This window comes from Myotis daubentonii, chromosome 2 (assembly GCF_963259705.1).
Source record: "Myotis daubentonii chromosome 2, mMyoDau2.1, whole genome shotgun sequence".
In the NCBI taxonomy this organism is placed as follows: domain Eukaryota; kingdom Metazoa; phylum Chordata; class Mammalia; order Chiroptera; family Vespertilionidae; genus Myotis; species Myotis daubentonii.
Window position 1 is genome coordinate 59,297,134 of NC_081841.1, and position 15,298 is coordinate 59,312,431.

The 15,298-nt window shown below is 45.4% G+C and overlaps 1 protein-coding gene across 1 annotated transcript; it reads right to left on the bottom strand.

Annotated features, from left to right (window-relative positions):
- Positions 1–11,717: 11,717 nt before the first annotated feature.
- LOC132226566 (uncharacterized) lies at positions 11,718–15,298 on the bottom strand. The gene has a single exon (XM_059681158.1). The coding sequence runs from the start codon at positions 15,251–15,253 to the stop codon at positions 11,822–11,824; it is 3,432 nt and encodes a 1,143-aa protein (XP_059537141.1). The 5' UTR covers positions 15,254–15,298; the 3' UTR covers positions 11,718–11,821.

The following is a 15,298-nucleotide window of genomic DNA, read 5'->3' on the forward strand; positions in this document are numbered from 1 at the left end:
TACATATATATGTTTTAATGATACTGTTACAGAAGACCAAAGAAATACCAAGCATGCTTCCTAGAGAAAGGGAGGGACCCCGTTTATTAACACTAGTGGACTCTGGGAATAATTTCCAAATCAGAGTGAAGAGACACACAGAGGGCTTCCCTTTTTATAACCTTCTGGGGCCTTTGTCTTGCAGATATGGTTCCACCCTCTTTTGTGGGCTTACAGGAAGGCCCCCAGGTGTTGAGGTCCCCAGGCCATATCCGATGATCTGTCCTGGGGCCAGCGATAACAACCTTCCCCCCGCCCCCAGGGCAGTGCACTGTTCACAGTTTTTATGGCCTGACACTCCTTGCAAGACCAGTTTCCTCCTCAATACCTCCAATTCTAATTCATCGTCACAGGTTTTTTCCTTGTCTTCCTTCTTCCACACTTTTATCTTTCTTTTTCTACAGTGAGAACCTGGTTTATAACAGCATCAATATCTATATTTATTTGCTCATACTCCTATAATATATCTAAAATAGATTCTCAATAGCTTCACCCATACATGGTATATAGATATTCTCTTTCTATGTGTAAGTCAAACTTCAAAACTAACATAGTTATTTTTTTTTTCAGGACTTTATCAAATAGTGTTTTCAGCTACAAGTAAGAGAAAACCCTGATTCAAGCTATCTCTAAAGCAGTGATGGCGAACCTATGACACACGTGTCAGAGGTGACACGCGAACTCATTTTTTTGGTTGATTTTTCTTTGTTAAATGGCATTTAAATATATAAAATAAATATCAAAAATATAAGTCTTTGTTTTACTATGGTTGAAAATATCAAAAAATTTCTATATGTGACACGGCACCAGAGTTAATTTAGGGTTTTTCAAAAGGCTGACACGCTGAGCTCAAAAGTTTCGCCATCACTGCTCTAAAGTAACAAAGTTCGCCCTGGCTGATGTGGCTTCATTGGTTGAGCATCATCCCATCACCAAAAGGTCACCGGTTCTATCTTGACTCAGAGCACATGCCCAGATTGTGAGTTCATCCCCAGTTGGGATCCAGTTGGGGTGTGCATGGGAGGCAGCCAATCAGTGTTTCTCTCTCATATCAATGTTTCTCCCTCTCCTGTCCTCTCTCTCTCAAAATCAATAAAAACATATTTTTAAAAAAGAACAAAAAATTAAAGTAACCAAGTTTGTTATTCACTTATTCATTTGAGAAGTATTGAGTACCTATTATGTACCAGCTACTGATCTAGGCTATTGAGACATAGCTTTGAACAAAGCAGTGTCCCTGTTTCATAGAGCTTATGCTCTAGGGAGGCTGTAGACAATGAATAAGTAACCAAATGAATCTGATATTCTATTATGTAATAGAAAGCCCATTGTACGGGAGGTGCTCCAGAGTTGGTATGAGCTGTCAGCTATGTCTCCACGTCCCTTGATGTGCCCTGTTTTTCTTGATATTGGCTTTATATTCAGGTAGGGAGCAAGATGGATACAAAAGTGCTTGACACCTATTCTTCCAGAGAAAAAGATAAACCATTCCTTCTTGTTGCTGTAATTTAAGAGAGAGAAAACTTTCCCCAGATCCCTTAGTGGACTTTTTTTCACCTTTAATCCATAAAATTTGGTTCACACATTCATTTGAGAACAAATTATTGGCAAGGAAAAACAAAACAAATAAATCACTATGATTAACTCAGAAAAATAATCTGGGAAGGAATGGATGTCGGTGAATCAACAGCAATGCCCTCTACAATGGCTTTATGGTAATAGATGAGTAATAAATATATTTTAAATGTAAATATAGTTTGTTTTCAATGAATGTTTTTTCTTATATTTTATATATTTTATAAGCTCCTGAATAGGAAATAACCAAACAAAAACAGACTCAGAGAATTTCATTACCCCTCTTTTTATTCACAATAAGCAAACACCAAACAGATCTCTTTGAGAAGCTTGCTTGTGCCTTATTTTATTAAAATCTTCCTGAGTAATTTTCTTTCCAATTTCAATTAATTTGAAAGCAATTTAGTCAGACATTTATTACAGGGAGAAGTCAGAGATTCAACAAACTTTTGTGATATATTTCAAATATCAGAATTATGTGAAAAATATATTCATAGAAGGTAACTCATTTAATTTCTAATATGTGGACCATAAGGCAAACTAATTAAATTCAGTCTAATAAACCTGAACTACAGCTGTTTTGTAGTAGGAATGAATAAATTTTCTGTATTAGTTACTGAGAATACATGCTTTGTTTCATGTTTGTTTATTGAATCCATGACGATTGAAATTGTTGAAAACTTCACTTGTTTTTCTTGAGCCCATGTTTCATAAATATTATGGTTGGTTTCTAGGAAATATATTCATCACTAGCAAGAGTGAGTATTTTTAAGTAACACTACAGTGGTTACATCTAAGCAATGCTACACTACTGTTCATTTTGGGGGGATGCAAAGGAAACTGATAATGCTGTCTAAAAGCAATTTAATTAATTACCCATTCTAAAAGAGAGTATCTAGTTCTTTATAAATTTTGGATATTAACCCCTTATCAGATGTACCATTAGTGAATATGGTCTCCCATTCAATGGGTTGACATTTCATTTTGCTGATGGTTTCATCTGCTGTGCAAAAAAAATCTTTTGTTAGTTGTGGTCCAATTTGTCTATATTTTGTTTGTTTGTTTCTGAGGAGATACATCAGAAAAAAATAGTGCTGCAAGAAATGTTCAAGATTTTTTTTATATATATATTTTATTGATTTTTCACAGAGAGGAAGGGAGAGAGATAGAAAGTTAGAAACATCGATGAGAGAGAAACTTTGATCAGCTGCCTCCTGCACATCTCCCACTGGGGATGTGCCCGCAACCCAAGTACATGCCCTTGACCGGAATCGAACCTGGGACCTTTCAGTGCGCAGGCCGACGCTCTGTCCACTGAGCCAAACCGGTTTCGGCAAAATGTTCAAGATTTTATTGCCTATGGTTTCTTCTAGAATATTTATGATTTCGAGCTTTACATTTAAATCTTTAATCCATTTTGAGTTTATTCTTGTGTATAGTACAAGGAGGTGGTCTAGTTTCTTTCTTTTTTTTTTTTTTTTGCATGTATCTGTCCAATTTTTCCAGCACCATTATTGAATAAACTGTCTTTATCCCATTGTATGTTCTTGCCTCCTTTGTCAAATATTAATTGACCATAAATGCATGGATTTATTTCTGGGCTCTCTCTTCTTTTTCCTTGATCTGTATGTCTGTTTTTATGCCAGTGCCATGCTTTTATTATTATGGCCTTGAAGTTTAGTTTGATATCAGATCGCATCATACCTCAAACTTTGTTCCTTTTTTCTCAAAATTGCTGAGGCTATTCAGGGTCTTTTGCTGTTGTATATAAATTTTTAGAATATTTGTTCTAGTTCTCTAAAATACTCAACACCAAAACAAAACGAACAATCCAATGGAAAAATGGGCAAAATACTTTAATAGACACTTCTCCAAAGAGGACATAGAAATAGCCAATAGACATATGAAAGATGCTCAACATCACTAACCATCAGAGAAATACAAATTAAAAACACAATGAGCCCTGGCCATCATTGCTCAGTGGTTCGAGCATAGGTCCTCACACCGAAGGGTTGTAGGTTCGATTCCTGGCCAAGAGCATGTACCTGGGTTGCGGGTTTGATACACAGGCCCAGTCGGGGCATGTATGGGGGGCAACCAATCAATGTGTCTCTCTCACATTGATGTTTCTCTCTCTCCCTCCCCACCTCTTTTCTACTCTCAATGGAAAACAAAACAAAACACAATGAGGTATCACCTCACACCTGTCAGGATGGCTATCTACACTAATAAAAGAGAAACATACAAATTGGTATCACTCTACTACACTCACAAACCATGCCCACCAGCCAATCAGGAGCTAGTATGCAAATTAACCCAACCAAGATGGCGGCAGCCATGGAGCTGGAGCAAGCAGGAGGCTTGGGTTGCCCCTGGTGATGGAGGAAGCCAAGCTTCCCGCCTGCCCTGGCCAGCCCTGGCCTCCGCTCAAGGCTACAAAGTTTCAATTATAGAAGATAAATAAATCCCAGATACCTGCTTCCCTCCTCTCAAGGAGGCGCTGAAAAAAAAAAAAAGAAAGAAAAGAAGGAGAGGCTGGGAGCTTGGATCGCTGGGGGCCATGGCCAGCCTGAAAACAGCCATCAGCCCCTCACCCAGGCTGGCCACACACCCCCAGCAGGGACCCTCACCGCATGGGGACGTGGCTGGCCTGCAAACCACCACAGGCCCCTCACCCAGGCCACCCCACGCCCCAAGGGAACTCCCATCCTGATCCAGGACACCCTTCAGGGCAAACAAGCCAGCCCCGACCCATGCACCAGGCCTCTATCTATACTAATAAAAGGGTAATATGCTAATTAGACTGGGAGACCTTCCAGGAGACCTTCCAGACATTCTTCTGGACAAAGCCATGGTGGCGGGGCCAAGGTAGAGCTGGTTAGAGGCCAAGAGGGGAGGGCAGTTGTGGGTGATCAGGCTGGTGGGGGGCGGGGCCTTTGGGAGTAAGCAGACCAGCAGGGGGGCCAGTTGGGAGCAAGCAGGCCATCAGTGGGGGGTCAGTTGGAGGTGATCAAGACAGCAGGGAGGGGGGCAGTTTGGAGTGAGCAGGCCAGCAGGGGGGCAGTTGGGGGGCAAGCAGGCCAGGGGGGAGGGGAGGTGGGGGAGAACAGGCTGGCAGGGGAGGCAGTTGGGGGTGAGCACACTGGCATGGGGGGCAGTTGGGGGTGATCATGCTGGCGGGGGGATATTGGGGGCAAGCAGGCCATCGGCGGGGGGGAGTTGGGGCCGAGCAGGTTGGCAGGCAGAGTGGCTAGGGGCGATAAGACAGGAAGGCAGGTGAGTGGTTAGGAGCCAACAGTCCCAGATTGCGAGATGGATGTCCGACTGCCGGTTAGGCCCGATCCCTGTAAACCAGCAGTAGGACATCCTTCAAGGGGTCCCAGATTGGAGAGGGTGCAGGCTGGGCTGAGGAACATCCCCTCCCCCATGCACGAATTTCATGAACCGGGCCACTAGTTATCAATAAATGCACAAATGGCAAGTGTTAGCAAGGATGTAGAGAAACGAGAACCCTTATGCACTGCTGGTGGGAATGAAGATTGATGCAGCCACTGTGGAAAACAATATGGAGTTTCCTCAAAAAATTAAAATGGAGCTACCTAATGAACAAGCACTTCCACTGCTGGGAATATATCCAAGGAAACCCAAACACTGATTCAACAGAATATATGCACCCTCTGTTCATTTCAGTGCTATTTACAATAGACAAAATTTGAAAATAAATAAATAAATAAAAAAGAAATTTTTTTTAAAAAAGAAAGAAACAAAATTTGGAGCAGCCCAAGTGCCCATCAGGAGATGAGTGAATAAAAAAGCTTGGTATATTTACAATGGAGTACTACTCAGCTGTGAAAAAGAAGGGAATCTTACCTTTCATGACAGCACGAATGGAACTTTTCGGTATTATGCTAAATCAAATAAGGCAGTCAGGGAAAGACAAATGCCTTATGATTTTACTTATATGTGGAATCTAATAAACAACAACAACAACAAGAAACAGATTCATAGACACAGAGAACAAACTGACATCTGTCAAAGGGCAGGGGGTCTAGGGGACTGGGTGAAATAGATGAGGGGATTATGCCCCCAAAAATTATGGACAACAGTATGATGGCTTACCAGAGGAAAGGGTGGATGGGCACAGGTGGAGAGGGTAAACGAGGATAAATGGTGACTGAGGGAAAAGAGACATTGGATTGTGAGTACACAATGCAATGGGCAATCGATGTACATACTTGAAGCCTATATAATATTATTGACCAATGATAGTCCAATAAATATAATGAATTCAATAAATAAATAAATCGACTAGAGATATTTAACATTTATTAGATGTCATCTTTTATTTATGGATTTAACATGACTAAAATATTCTAATAGTCTTACCTCTAAATAATATGCATTTTTAGACTTTAAGAAAATGTGCAGGGTAGAAAATATTTCTGAGTTTAACCTAATTATGCCTTTTAAGAAGTTATAAATAAGTGAAATAGAGAGCACATGAGTTCTAAGGAGTTGACTCACATGTTTTTATTTTAAAACCAATGTACAAATTGGAAAACAAATTGAGAATACTGTAATTATATAGTTTTCAATGCCAGTAATATTCACATATTTTTGTTTTATCTTTTTATGTATTACATATGAGGTAAGAAGATAAGTTAGTGCTGTGTTCTATCAATTAGTCATCTTGGAAGGTAATGCTCCTCCTTCAATGATGCTGCTCTTTCTTATAAACCTATGTGTAATGACTCTTTTTAGAATCCTTTTTGGTGTATATGAGAAACCAGTCTCATCACTTTAAAGTCATATCTTTAATTTTTCTCCCACAAATGTTGCATCACCAAATAATCATTAGATTTGGATCCAAGTGACATTCAGTCACTCAAAGAATAAATAGATGAAATCATTCCTCAATAGAGGAAAGTTTGCTTATCTTGATAATTATTTTAAAGTAAAAATATGCATTTGAATCTAATAATATTGAAAGTTGTTGGGAAAATACTCATTCTCAATGAGCCAAATTTGGGATCATCTGAAAAATAATCAGTGCCTTAATAAATAATTATACCATCTGCAGTATTAAATATATGTATGTTATTCTTAGTAGCATAAATTATGCTGATAAGGAGGATTAGGTATGATTTTAGTATTTGAAGCAAATACTAAATATATCTGACAGGAACAATGAATTTGCACTTCTTCCACTTGGTGTCTTCTTGGACAGTCTCTGAGCCTTTGTAGGGGATGAGAGGTTCTTTTTGTTTTTTGATACATATTTATATTTGTGGCATAGATATTTGGAGAGATAAAATAAGGACTTCTTATTCTAAAATAGCACACTATTTTGTTTCTTGAGAAGATTATATAACAAGATAGAAAGTGGAATGATTTCAGCTCTGTTTGACTAAGTCTCCAAGTCAGAATTTCTACTTATACCATGATAAGACTGTCTGTGTGGAACTTACAAAGGAAATGGCAGAACACTAGTTTTTGATGCTCGGTTCCTCATTCACTCAGAGTTTAAAGTATAGAAGCTAAAACATTGGATATTAGAAGATTTTTCTAGAGGAAGTTCTCTGTGGACTGTGAGTTCTATCCTACCTTCTTAAAGGACAGTGGAGGCATTTGAACTTCATTTTAAGCGTAGAAAAAGATGCCTCAAGAGAGCATGTGTCTCTTGGACCTTGAGTGATGTGCTCATTGGTGTCGGACTCGTATCTGAAAAATCTACAGCTTAAGAGTTCTAGCTGCTCTGAGAGTTGAGGTAGATATTGAAGATGGCTGCATTCCCAGAGTTTGGTGGGATGAAGGATGCATGACTATTTCCGGTGGGACAACCGTGGGCTACTTGAGCAAACAGGGCAAACTAGAGCTATCTTAGATTTTGTCCACAAGGGCCATGTGGAGGTGAGGTAACCCTGGCAGAAATCTGCTGGGGATGTACCACTGGGTGACTCAGGACTAAGGAAAATATCAAAAGTAGAAAAATAAAAATGATAGAGTATTTCATTTCAAGGGTTCTGCAAAAGGGAGATTCCCAGTATTGCAGGGTCCTAGAGAACCCCAAAATCACCCCATAAGAAAAAGTGTCAGTGTTAAACCTGTGCCAAACCCAAAGAAGACTAATGCCCGCTGACAACAATCTTAGTCAAGTGAGACCTTGAGGCGAGTATGCTAAGTGAAATAAGCCTGTCAGAGAAAGACAAATAATGTATGATTTCACTACTATGTGGAACCTAATGAACTAAATAAACCAATGAACAAAGGTCCAGAAGCATGGAACAGACTGACAGATCTCAGAGAATAGGGGGATGGTGGGGGAGGGATTAACCAAAGAATTTATATTTATACTAGAGGCCTGGTGCATGACACTCATGCATTCGGGGGAGGGAGGTCCCTTAGCCTGGCCCGAGCCCTTGTGCATTCTGGGAGCCCTCAGGGGATGTCCAACTAACAGCTTAGGCCTGCTCCCCATGGACATCCTTAGTGCTGCTGAGGAGGTGGGAGAGGCTCCCACCACCTCCGCTGCACTCACCAGCCATCAGCTTGGCTTATGGCTGAGTGTAGCTCCTCCTGTGGGACCACACTGACCACCACGGGGCAGCTCCTGCATTGAGCGTCTGCCCCTTGGTGGTCAGTGCATATGATAGTGACTGCTAATTCCATTGTTCAGTCAATTTGCATATTACCCTTTTATTATATAGGATACATGCATAGCCTATAGACACTGATAATAGTGGGGTGAAGGCCTGCGGTGCGGCTGGGGCTGGGTGGAAGGGGACAAAGAAGAGAGGAAAAGGGGGACATCTGTAATATTGTCAACAATTAAAACTTTTTTTTTTTTTAACAAGAACTTACCTGCGATTCACCTCTTCTATCTGTTAGAGACAGCCAAATGGTGGGGGAGGGGCACCACAGGCAGGGAAACAATGACAAGAACAGCAAGCCCTTCTTTTCCATTGCAGTTAGCCACCTGACACAGGTATGTGCTAAAAGTGACTAGAAAAGGCCTGGAACATTCTCTAGGTTTTATTCAATGTGAAGTGGCAAAATAAAATAAAATAAAATAAAATCCATGAAACATGTTTAAATGTGCAATGGAAAAAAGTTTAAGATTTTTTTTATTATCTCTGTGAATTCAAATTATTCAAAAAACTGTATCAATAGTCTTTTTATTGATATACTGACAGAATTGCAGTTCTTATACTCAAATACAAAGGTTATTTCCAGAAGAAGATAATAACCTCGGAGCTGAAATCAGTGATGTTAGTGCTAGGCAGCCACAATAGAAAAATGAGGAAGACACCTTGGCACTAATGCCTACTCTATGCCAGACCCTGTGCCAGCAGCCTACACACAATATCTTATCTTCTTGGTAATTTTAGGAAAAAGGTGTCATGTCTATTTTATCATTGATATCAAAGTTCAAGGAGGTTAAGTTGTTTAGGTCAGGTAGCTACTCAGTGATAGAGGCAGGATTCAATCCAAGTCTTTGTAATGGTATCTTTCTCTCTCAGGGAACACGTGGGCACTCAGCCACAGTCCTTCCACCATCTACCCATCCTACAGAATCAGATTCCTATTTGTCTCCCTTACCCTTAGGTTATTTGGTGATGCAGCCAAGTAAATAAAAGTTCTGCCTTTTAGAACTAGAGAAACGGAATCATTCATACAAGGACATGAACAGTATAAAGAAGAAATTCACAGAAAGCCAGCCCTGCCAGAACCTCTCTGACCCATGTCCAGGTCACTTCTCCCTGACTTACTTCACTCCAGACACACTGACTCTTTGAAGCAAGTCAGCCACAGTCCCACTTCAGAGCCTTTGCATTGAGGGCCTTTGTTGTGCCCAGATTTCAAAGTTCCCAAGACCCCCAGGGAGCCAGTCAGTCCGATGCAAAAGCAAAGAGTCCTTTATTATGCAAGCCGGCCTGCGCTCCCCTTTCACCAGACCCATCGACACAGCGGAAAGTCCAGTGGCCGAGAGAGAGGCCTGATGGGACAGGGGGTTTTAAAGGGGGGTGGAGTGAGGGCAGGAGAGGGCACTGTGGGCCCAGCTGATTGGCCAGGCGCAAGTCGGTACAGGATGTGGTCATAGTGATGGCGTGCACTTCCCTTGATCACCATTGGTTAATTCAGAGAAATCCTGGGTGTGGCTAGCAGCGGCTTCTTCCCGTGAGGAAGCACATGGCCCCATCCCAAAATGGAGGACCCAAGGCAAGATGGAGGGTGCACACGGTCCTGTCCCAAGATGGAGACCCCAAGGCAAGATGGAGGGCGCAGTCCCCGTCTGGCTCCTGCTGCTGCTGCTCGAACCCGCCACAAGGCAGGATGGCCCCCCACATGGGGCCCAGCGGTCGGCCCACGCAGGCCCCGGTCCCCCCCGACCGGGCCCCGAGGGCCGCATGGACCCTCGGCCTCAGCGCGGGCAAGCGGGGAGCCGACCACGGGGGAAGGGAGGAAAGAGCGAGGCGGTGAGGCCTTCCGCCCCCATGACCTCCCCTGTGGTCGGTCGCCGCCAGGCCCTCACCCCTCGGCCCGCCGCCAGCCACCACGCAGCCGGTCCGGAGACTCGACCGCTCCGGGGAGGCCAGGCCCCACGGCGGGCGCGGAGGGATTTCAGAGCCAGGCGGTCAGACTCCTCCCCCCGCACCGCCAGGAGAGGCGGGCGGTGCGCCTTTCATTCCCCCCTTGTCTTGGAACTTCCGGCTCAATCATGAGATGGGCTGCAATTCTATTCCACCAAAACTATCAACTGAACTATCCCTATAAGGCTAACAAATGGTCCGGTGGAAGTGAAAGAAACCATTTTAGATTTAATAACTTCTATTGAAATAGGATCTTTCTTCTTAGAATTCCTCCATGGTTATCATAAAAAAAAAAAAACAAATCAAGATTTAGTATTATTTGCCTTGAAGAGGCTCAAGCATTCCTGTTTGTTAGGCTAGGTTTAAATTTAGAGTCTGTTGAACTAAGCCTCCGTTTTTCTGGGCACCATTTTCAGCTGGACCAAGTCTCTTCTGTTATTTGGTTCCTGGTCTGGGCTGGGCATGGGAAGCAAGAAGCAGCCACGGGGACAGGAGACCTTCCTCAGAAGGGGCGAGTGTTCAAGCCCGTGCACCATTGGGGGGGGTGAGGATCTGTGCCCCACCTTTGTTGCACCCCAAGTTTTCTCCTACTGGCCCCCAGCTGTGCCTGTCTTAGGTCGTCCCACCCTGTGGGATCTTACCCGTCGTTGACTACCAGCTATCTCTGGGCCAAGTAGGGTGATGTGAGGTTCAGTTCTGTCTCCTTGATAGCCTATGTCCCTCTGGCCTCCATGCCCAGCAACTGCCTTGGGTTCCCCTCGCCTGCTGGCGGGGTCCCGGCATTGATCACATCTCTTGGGGAGTCCAGGTTTCGTCTACAGAGAGGCCCCAGCTTACGCCACTGGGCAAGAGACAGATCCACGGTACCAGCTTTTCATAAACCCAGCTTGAACGGAGAGCTCAGACAACAGCTGTAGACAATTGGGATCCTTTTGGCAATACAGAATGCTTAAGTGCCTTCTCAGGAGGGAATAAATCCCTTCACATATCGCCAGATTCTGGAGGAATTACATAAGGAGAAGAACATACTGATCTACTCTAAGATTTTCTGACTTTCCTTGCTACTTCCTTTTCATGGATTTAAAACAAAACAGTAACTGTTGGCATAAAACCTTCTACCTATGCATAACTATCCCCCTAACCTTCTATTCTAAACAGGCTTCTTTTTTTTTTTTTTTTTTTTTTAGCTTTACTACCCCTGACATGGGCATGGTGACTCAGGCCTGCAAGGCAGTATATAGGCTGCCAGCTGTTAGCTGTCTCTCAACAGAGTCCAAAACCTGATGGGCACCCTTTCCTGCCCAGTTGGGCACCTGCCCCCTTGCCAGCTAGACACCCTTTATTTTTGGGGGCCACCCCACACAGCTCCCTTCCAGGACAGCCAACATACATTCGAAACCTGCAAAAGAATCAAAGGTTAATATAACATATCAATACAATGAAACATCATGGCTGCTTTAGGCAGCCAAATCTTCTGCTACTAAACATGTGACCCCATAAATTGTCCTTGTCTCTTTGGAGCCTTGTCCATGAAGATGCAGGCATTATCTACGTGTATTACACAGTATTGTGGGGGCTCCTGGTGACAGGAGTGATCGCGAGCCATGTTACCGGCATCAGGCAGGTCGAGCACGCCGTAGCTTGAGCTTGAGCGGGTTGCATTGATCTCGATCGATGCTCCATTTGGTGATGAAGTCTTTCCGGGTCATGGATGGATCCGCTGACCGCACGTGAGTGTGGTGGACCCAGGTCGCGACGCCATCTACCTTGAGAGCGGTGGGGGTGGTCAGCACCACAGTGTAGGGACCTTTCCAACGTGGTTCTAGGGTCTCCCGGCGGTGCCTTCTGACGTAGACCCAATCTCCTGGTCTGTGCTGATGAGGAGTTGGGGTTGGGCTGGCTTCGTAGATGGCGCGGAGGCGTGGCCAAATGTCCTCATGTGCCTTCTGGAGCCCTCTCAAAGAAAGAGATAGTTCTTGATTTTCAAATTCAGCGAGAAGGTCAGCTTTAAGGTTAGGAATGATAGGGGGTGGCCTGCCAAACATGATTTCATAGGGAGTAAAGCCCAGGGTGTAAGGGGAGTTCCTTACCCGGTAAAGGGCATATGGTAGGAGAGCCACCCAGTCCCCACCAGTCTCCATGGTTAATTTGGTAAGGGTCTCTTTTAGAGTTCTGTTCATTCTTTCTACCTGACCTGAACTCTGGGGTCTATAAGCACAATGTAATTTCCAATTTGCCCCAGTAGCCCTGGTTACTACCTGTGTTACCTGTGAAATAAAGGCTGGCCCGTTGTCGGACCCTATCATAGCAGGAAAACCATACCTGGGTAAGATGTCTTCGAGCAGCTTCTTGGCCACCGTCTGAGCTGTTTCATGCTTGGTTGGGTATGCCTCTACCCAGCCAGAGAAGGTATCTACAAATACTAAAAGATATTTATAACCATACTTCCCTGGTTTAATTTCAGTGAAGTCGACTTCCCATTGTGCTCCCGGTTTGGTGCCTCTGAGCCTGGTCCCTCTTTCATTTGATCCAGCTCTTGTGTTTGTGAGTTGACAGGTCTTGCAGGCAGATACAACCTGATCTATCTTGGTATCCTGCTGGTGAATCTTGATCCCAGCATGTCGAATTAAGTCCTTCATTTTCCGGGTCCCCAGGTGAGTAGACCGGTGCATATGTTCTAATACCGTGTCCCCGAGCCGGTCTGGTAGTATGAGTTCCCCTTCTGGTGTATGCCACCATCCCTTTATTTCATGGGCTCTGGGGAGCTTTCTGATGCGTTGCAATTCTTCCTGGGAGTACTTGGGCTGGTCTGGTAAGACTGGGTCCCCTGGGTCTGGGAGTTGTAAGGCCATGGTAGGGACCGAGGTAAGGGCTACTGCCTTCGCAGCCTGGTCAGCCTTTTGGTTACCTCTTGCTACCGGGTCATCGGCTTTCTGGTGCCCTTGGCAGTGGATTATGGCTAACTTGGCAGGAAGCCATAAGGCTGCAAGCAGATCGAGAATCTCTTGCTTATTTTTTATTGTCCGTCCCTCTGCCGTCAGCAGCCCTCTCTCCTGATAGATTGCTCCGTGGACATGAGCTGTAGCAAATGCATAACGGCTGTCTGTGTAAACGTTAAGCCGCTTTCCAGCCCCCAGCGTCAGTGCCTTAGTAAGGGCGATGAGTTCTGCTCGCTGGGCTGACGTCCCGGAGGGCAGGGCCTCCGCCCACACAGTGTCCGTTTCAGTGACCACCGCTGCACCCGCGTACCTGCACCCGTCCCGCACGAAGCTGCTCCCATCCGTGAACCAGGTGGCCTCTGCATCAGGGAGGGGCTGGTCGGTCAAGTCCTTCCGGAGTCCATGCACCTGCTCTAGGATTCCCGCACAGTCGTGTAGTGGGGCATCTAAGTCAGGGTCGGGCAGCAAAGTAGCAGGATTGAGGGCCGCACTGGGGTGGAACCGTACTCTTGGAGGGTTGAGTAGGAGGCTCTGGTAATGGGTTATACGAGCGTTACTCATCCATCTGTCAGGAGGCTGCTTCAGGACTCCCTCAATGGCATGTGGGGTTGTAATCCAGATTTCCTGCCCCAGGGTCAGTTTGTCGGCGTCTTTGACTAAGAGCGCTGTTGCCGCGATAATTCTCAGGCATGGTGGCCAGCCGGCAGCTACAGGATCTAACTTCTTGGACAAATAAGCCACTGGGCGGCTCCAGGGGCCTAAAGCTTGAGTCAAGACCCCTTTCGCTATCCCTTTGTGTTCATCCACAAAGAGGTGAAAGGGCTTTGTAATATCTGGCAGGCCCAGGGCTGGGGCACCTAGAAGGGCCTTCTTTAACTGCCTAAAGGCAACTTCATCTTTCTCAGTCCAGTCAAACGCCTTTCCCTCTTTGGTAGCTTCATATAGGGGCCTGGCGATTTCGGCAAAACCCGGTATCCAGAGGCGGCAGTAGCCGGCCGATCCTAGGAATTCCCTTACTTCTCTTCGGGAGGTGGGAGTAGGGATTTTCAAAACAGTCTCTTTCCTGGCATCCGATAACCGCCGCTGCCCGCCCTCCAGGATGTATCCCAGGTAACTCACCCTTTCTCGACATAACTGAGCCTTCCTCGCGGATGCCCGGTACCCTAAGGCCCCCAGGGTGGCCAATAGATCTTGGGTCCCCCGCTCACAGTCCTTGGCTGTGTCTGCAGCAATCAAGATGTCATCTACGTACTGGAGGAGGGTGAGGTTGGGGTGTTCCCTTCTGTACTCACCCAGGTCCTCGTGCAGCGCCTCGTCGAAGATGGTGGGCGAGTTTTTGAACCCCTGGGGTAGGCGTGTCCAAGTCAGCTGTCCACTGAAGCCCTCCTCTGGGTCATGCCACTCAAAGGCGAACAGGGACTGACTTTGAGGTGCTAGGGGTAGACTGAAGAAGGCATCTTTCAGATCTAATACCGTGTACCAGACTTTAGAGGGTGCCAAGGAGCTCAAGAGAGTGTACGGGTTTGGGACTGTTGGGTGTATGTCCATAACTCTTTTATTTACTTCTCGGAGGTCCTGTACTGGCCTGTAGTCGTTTGTCTGGGGCTTTTTAACCGGCAGTAGGGGAGTGTTCCATGCAGACTGGCAGGGAACTAACACCCCCAAGCTCTTCAGTCTCCTGATATGAGGCTGAATCCCCTTCCGTGCCTCCTGAGGCATAGGGTACTGCTTGATTCTTACCGGACCTTCTCCTGGTTTTAGTTCTACTAGGACTGGGGCCCTGTGGGCGGCCAGCCCCACCCCTCCTGTCTCTGCCCATGCTGTTGGGAATTCTTGTAGCCATTTGTCCATACTGCCCTCCACCAGGGAAGTCTTCTGGTAGAGGCGATATTCATCCTCTAGCCTCATGGTCAGGACCTGAATGGGGCGGCCCTCCTCATCGGTGACCTGAGGCCCCCCTTGTCTGAAAGTTATTTGAGCTCCAATTTTGGTCAGTAGGTCCCGTCCTAATAGTGGGTAGGGGCATTCCGGTATTACCATGAAAGAGTGGGATACCTGGCCTGTTCCTAAATCTACTGTCCTTCGGGTAGTCCATGAATACTGGCTCATACCAGTTGCTCCTTGCACCCAGGACCTTTTATTCACCAGTTTTCC

Coding starts and splice junctions, on each gene's coding strand:
- LOC132226566 (XM_059681158.1), bottom strand. CDS start 15,253: ATGAGCCAGTATTCATGGACTACCCGAAGGACAGTAGATTTAGGAACA.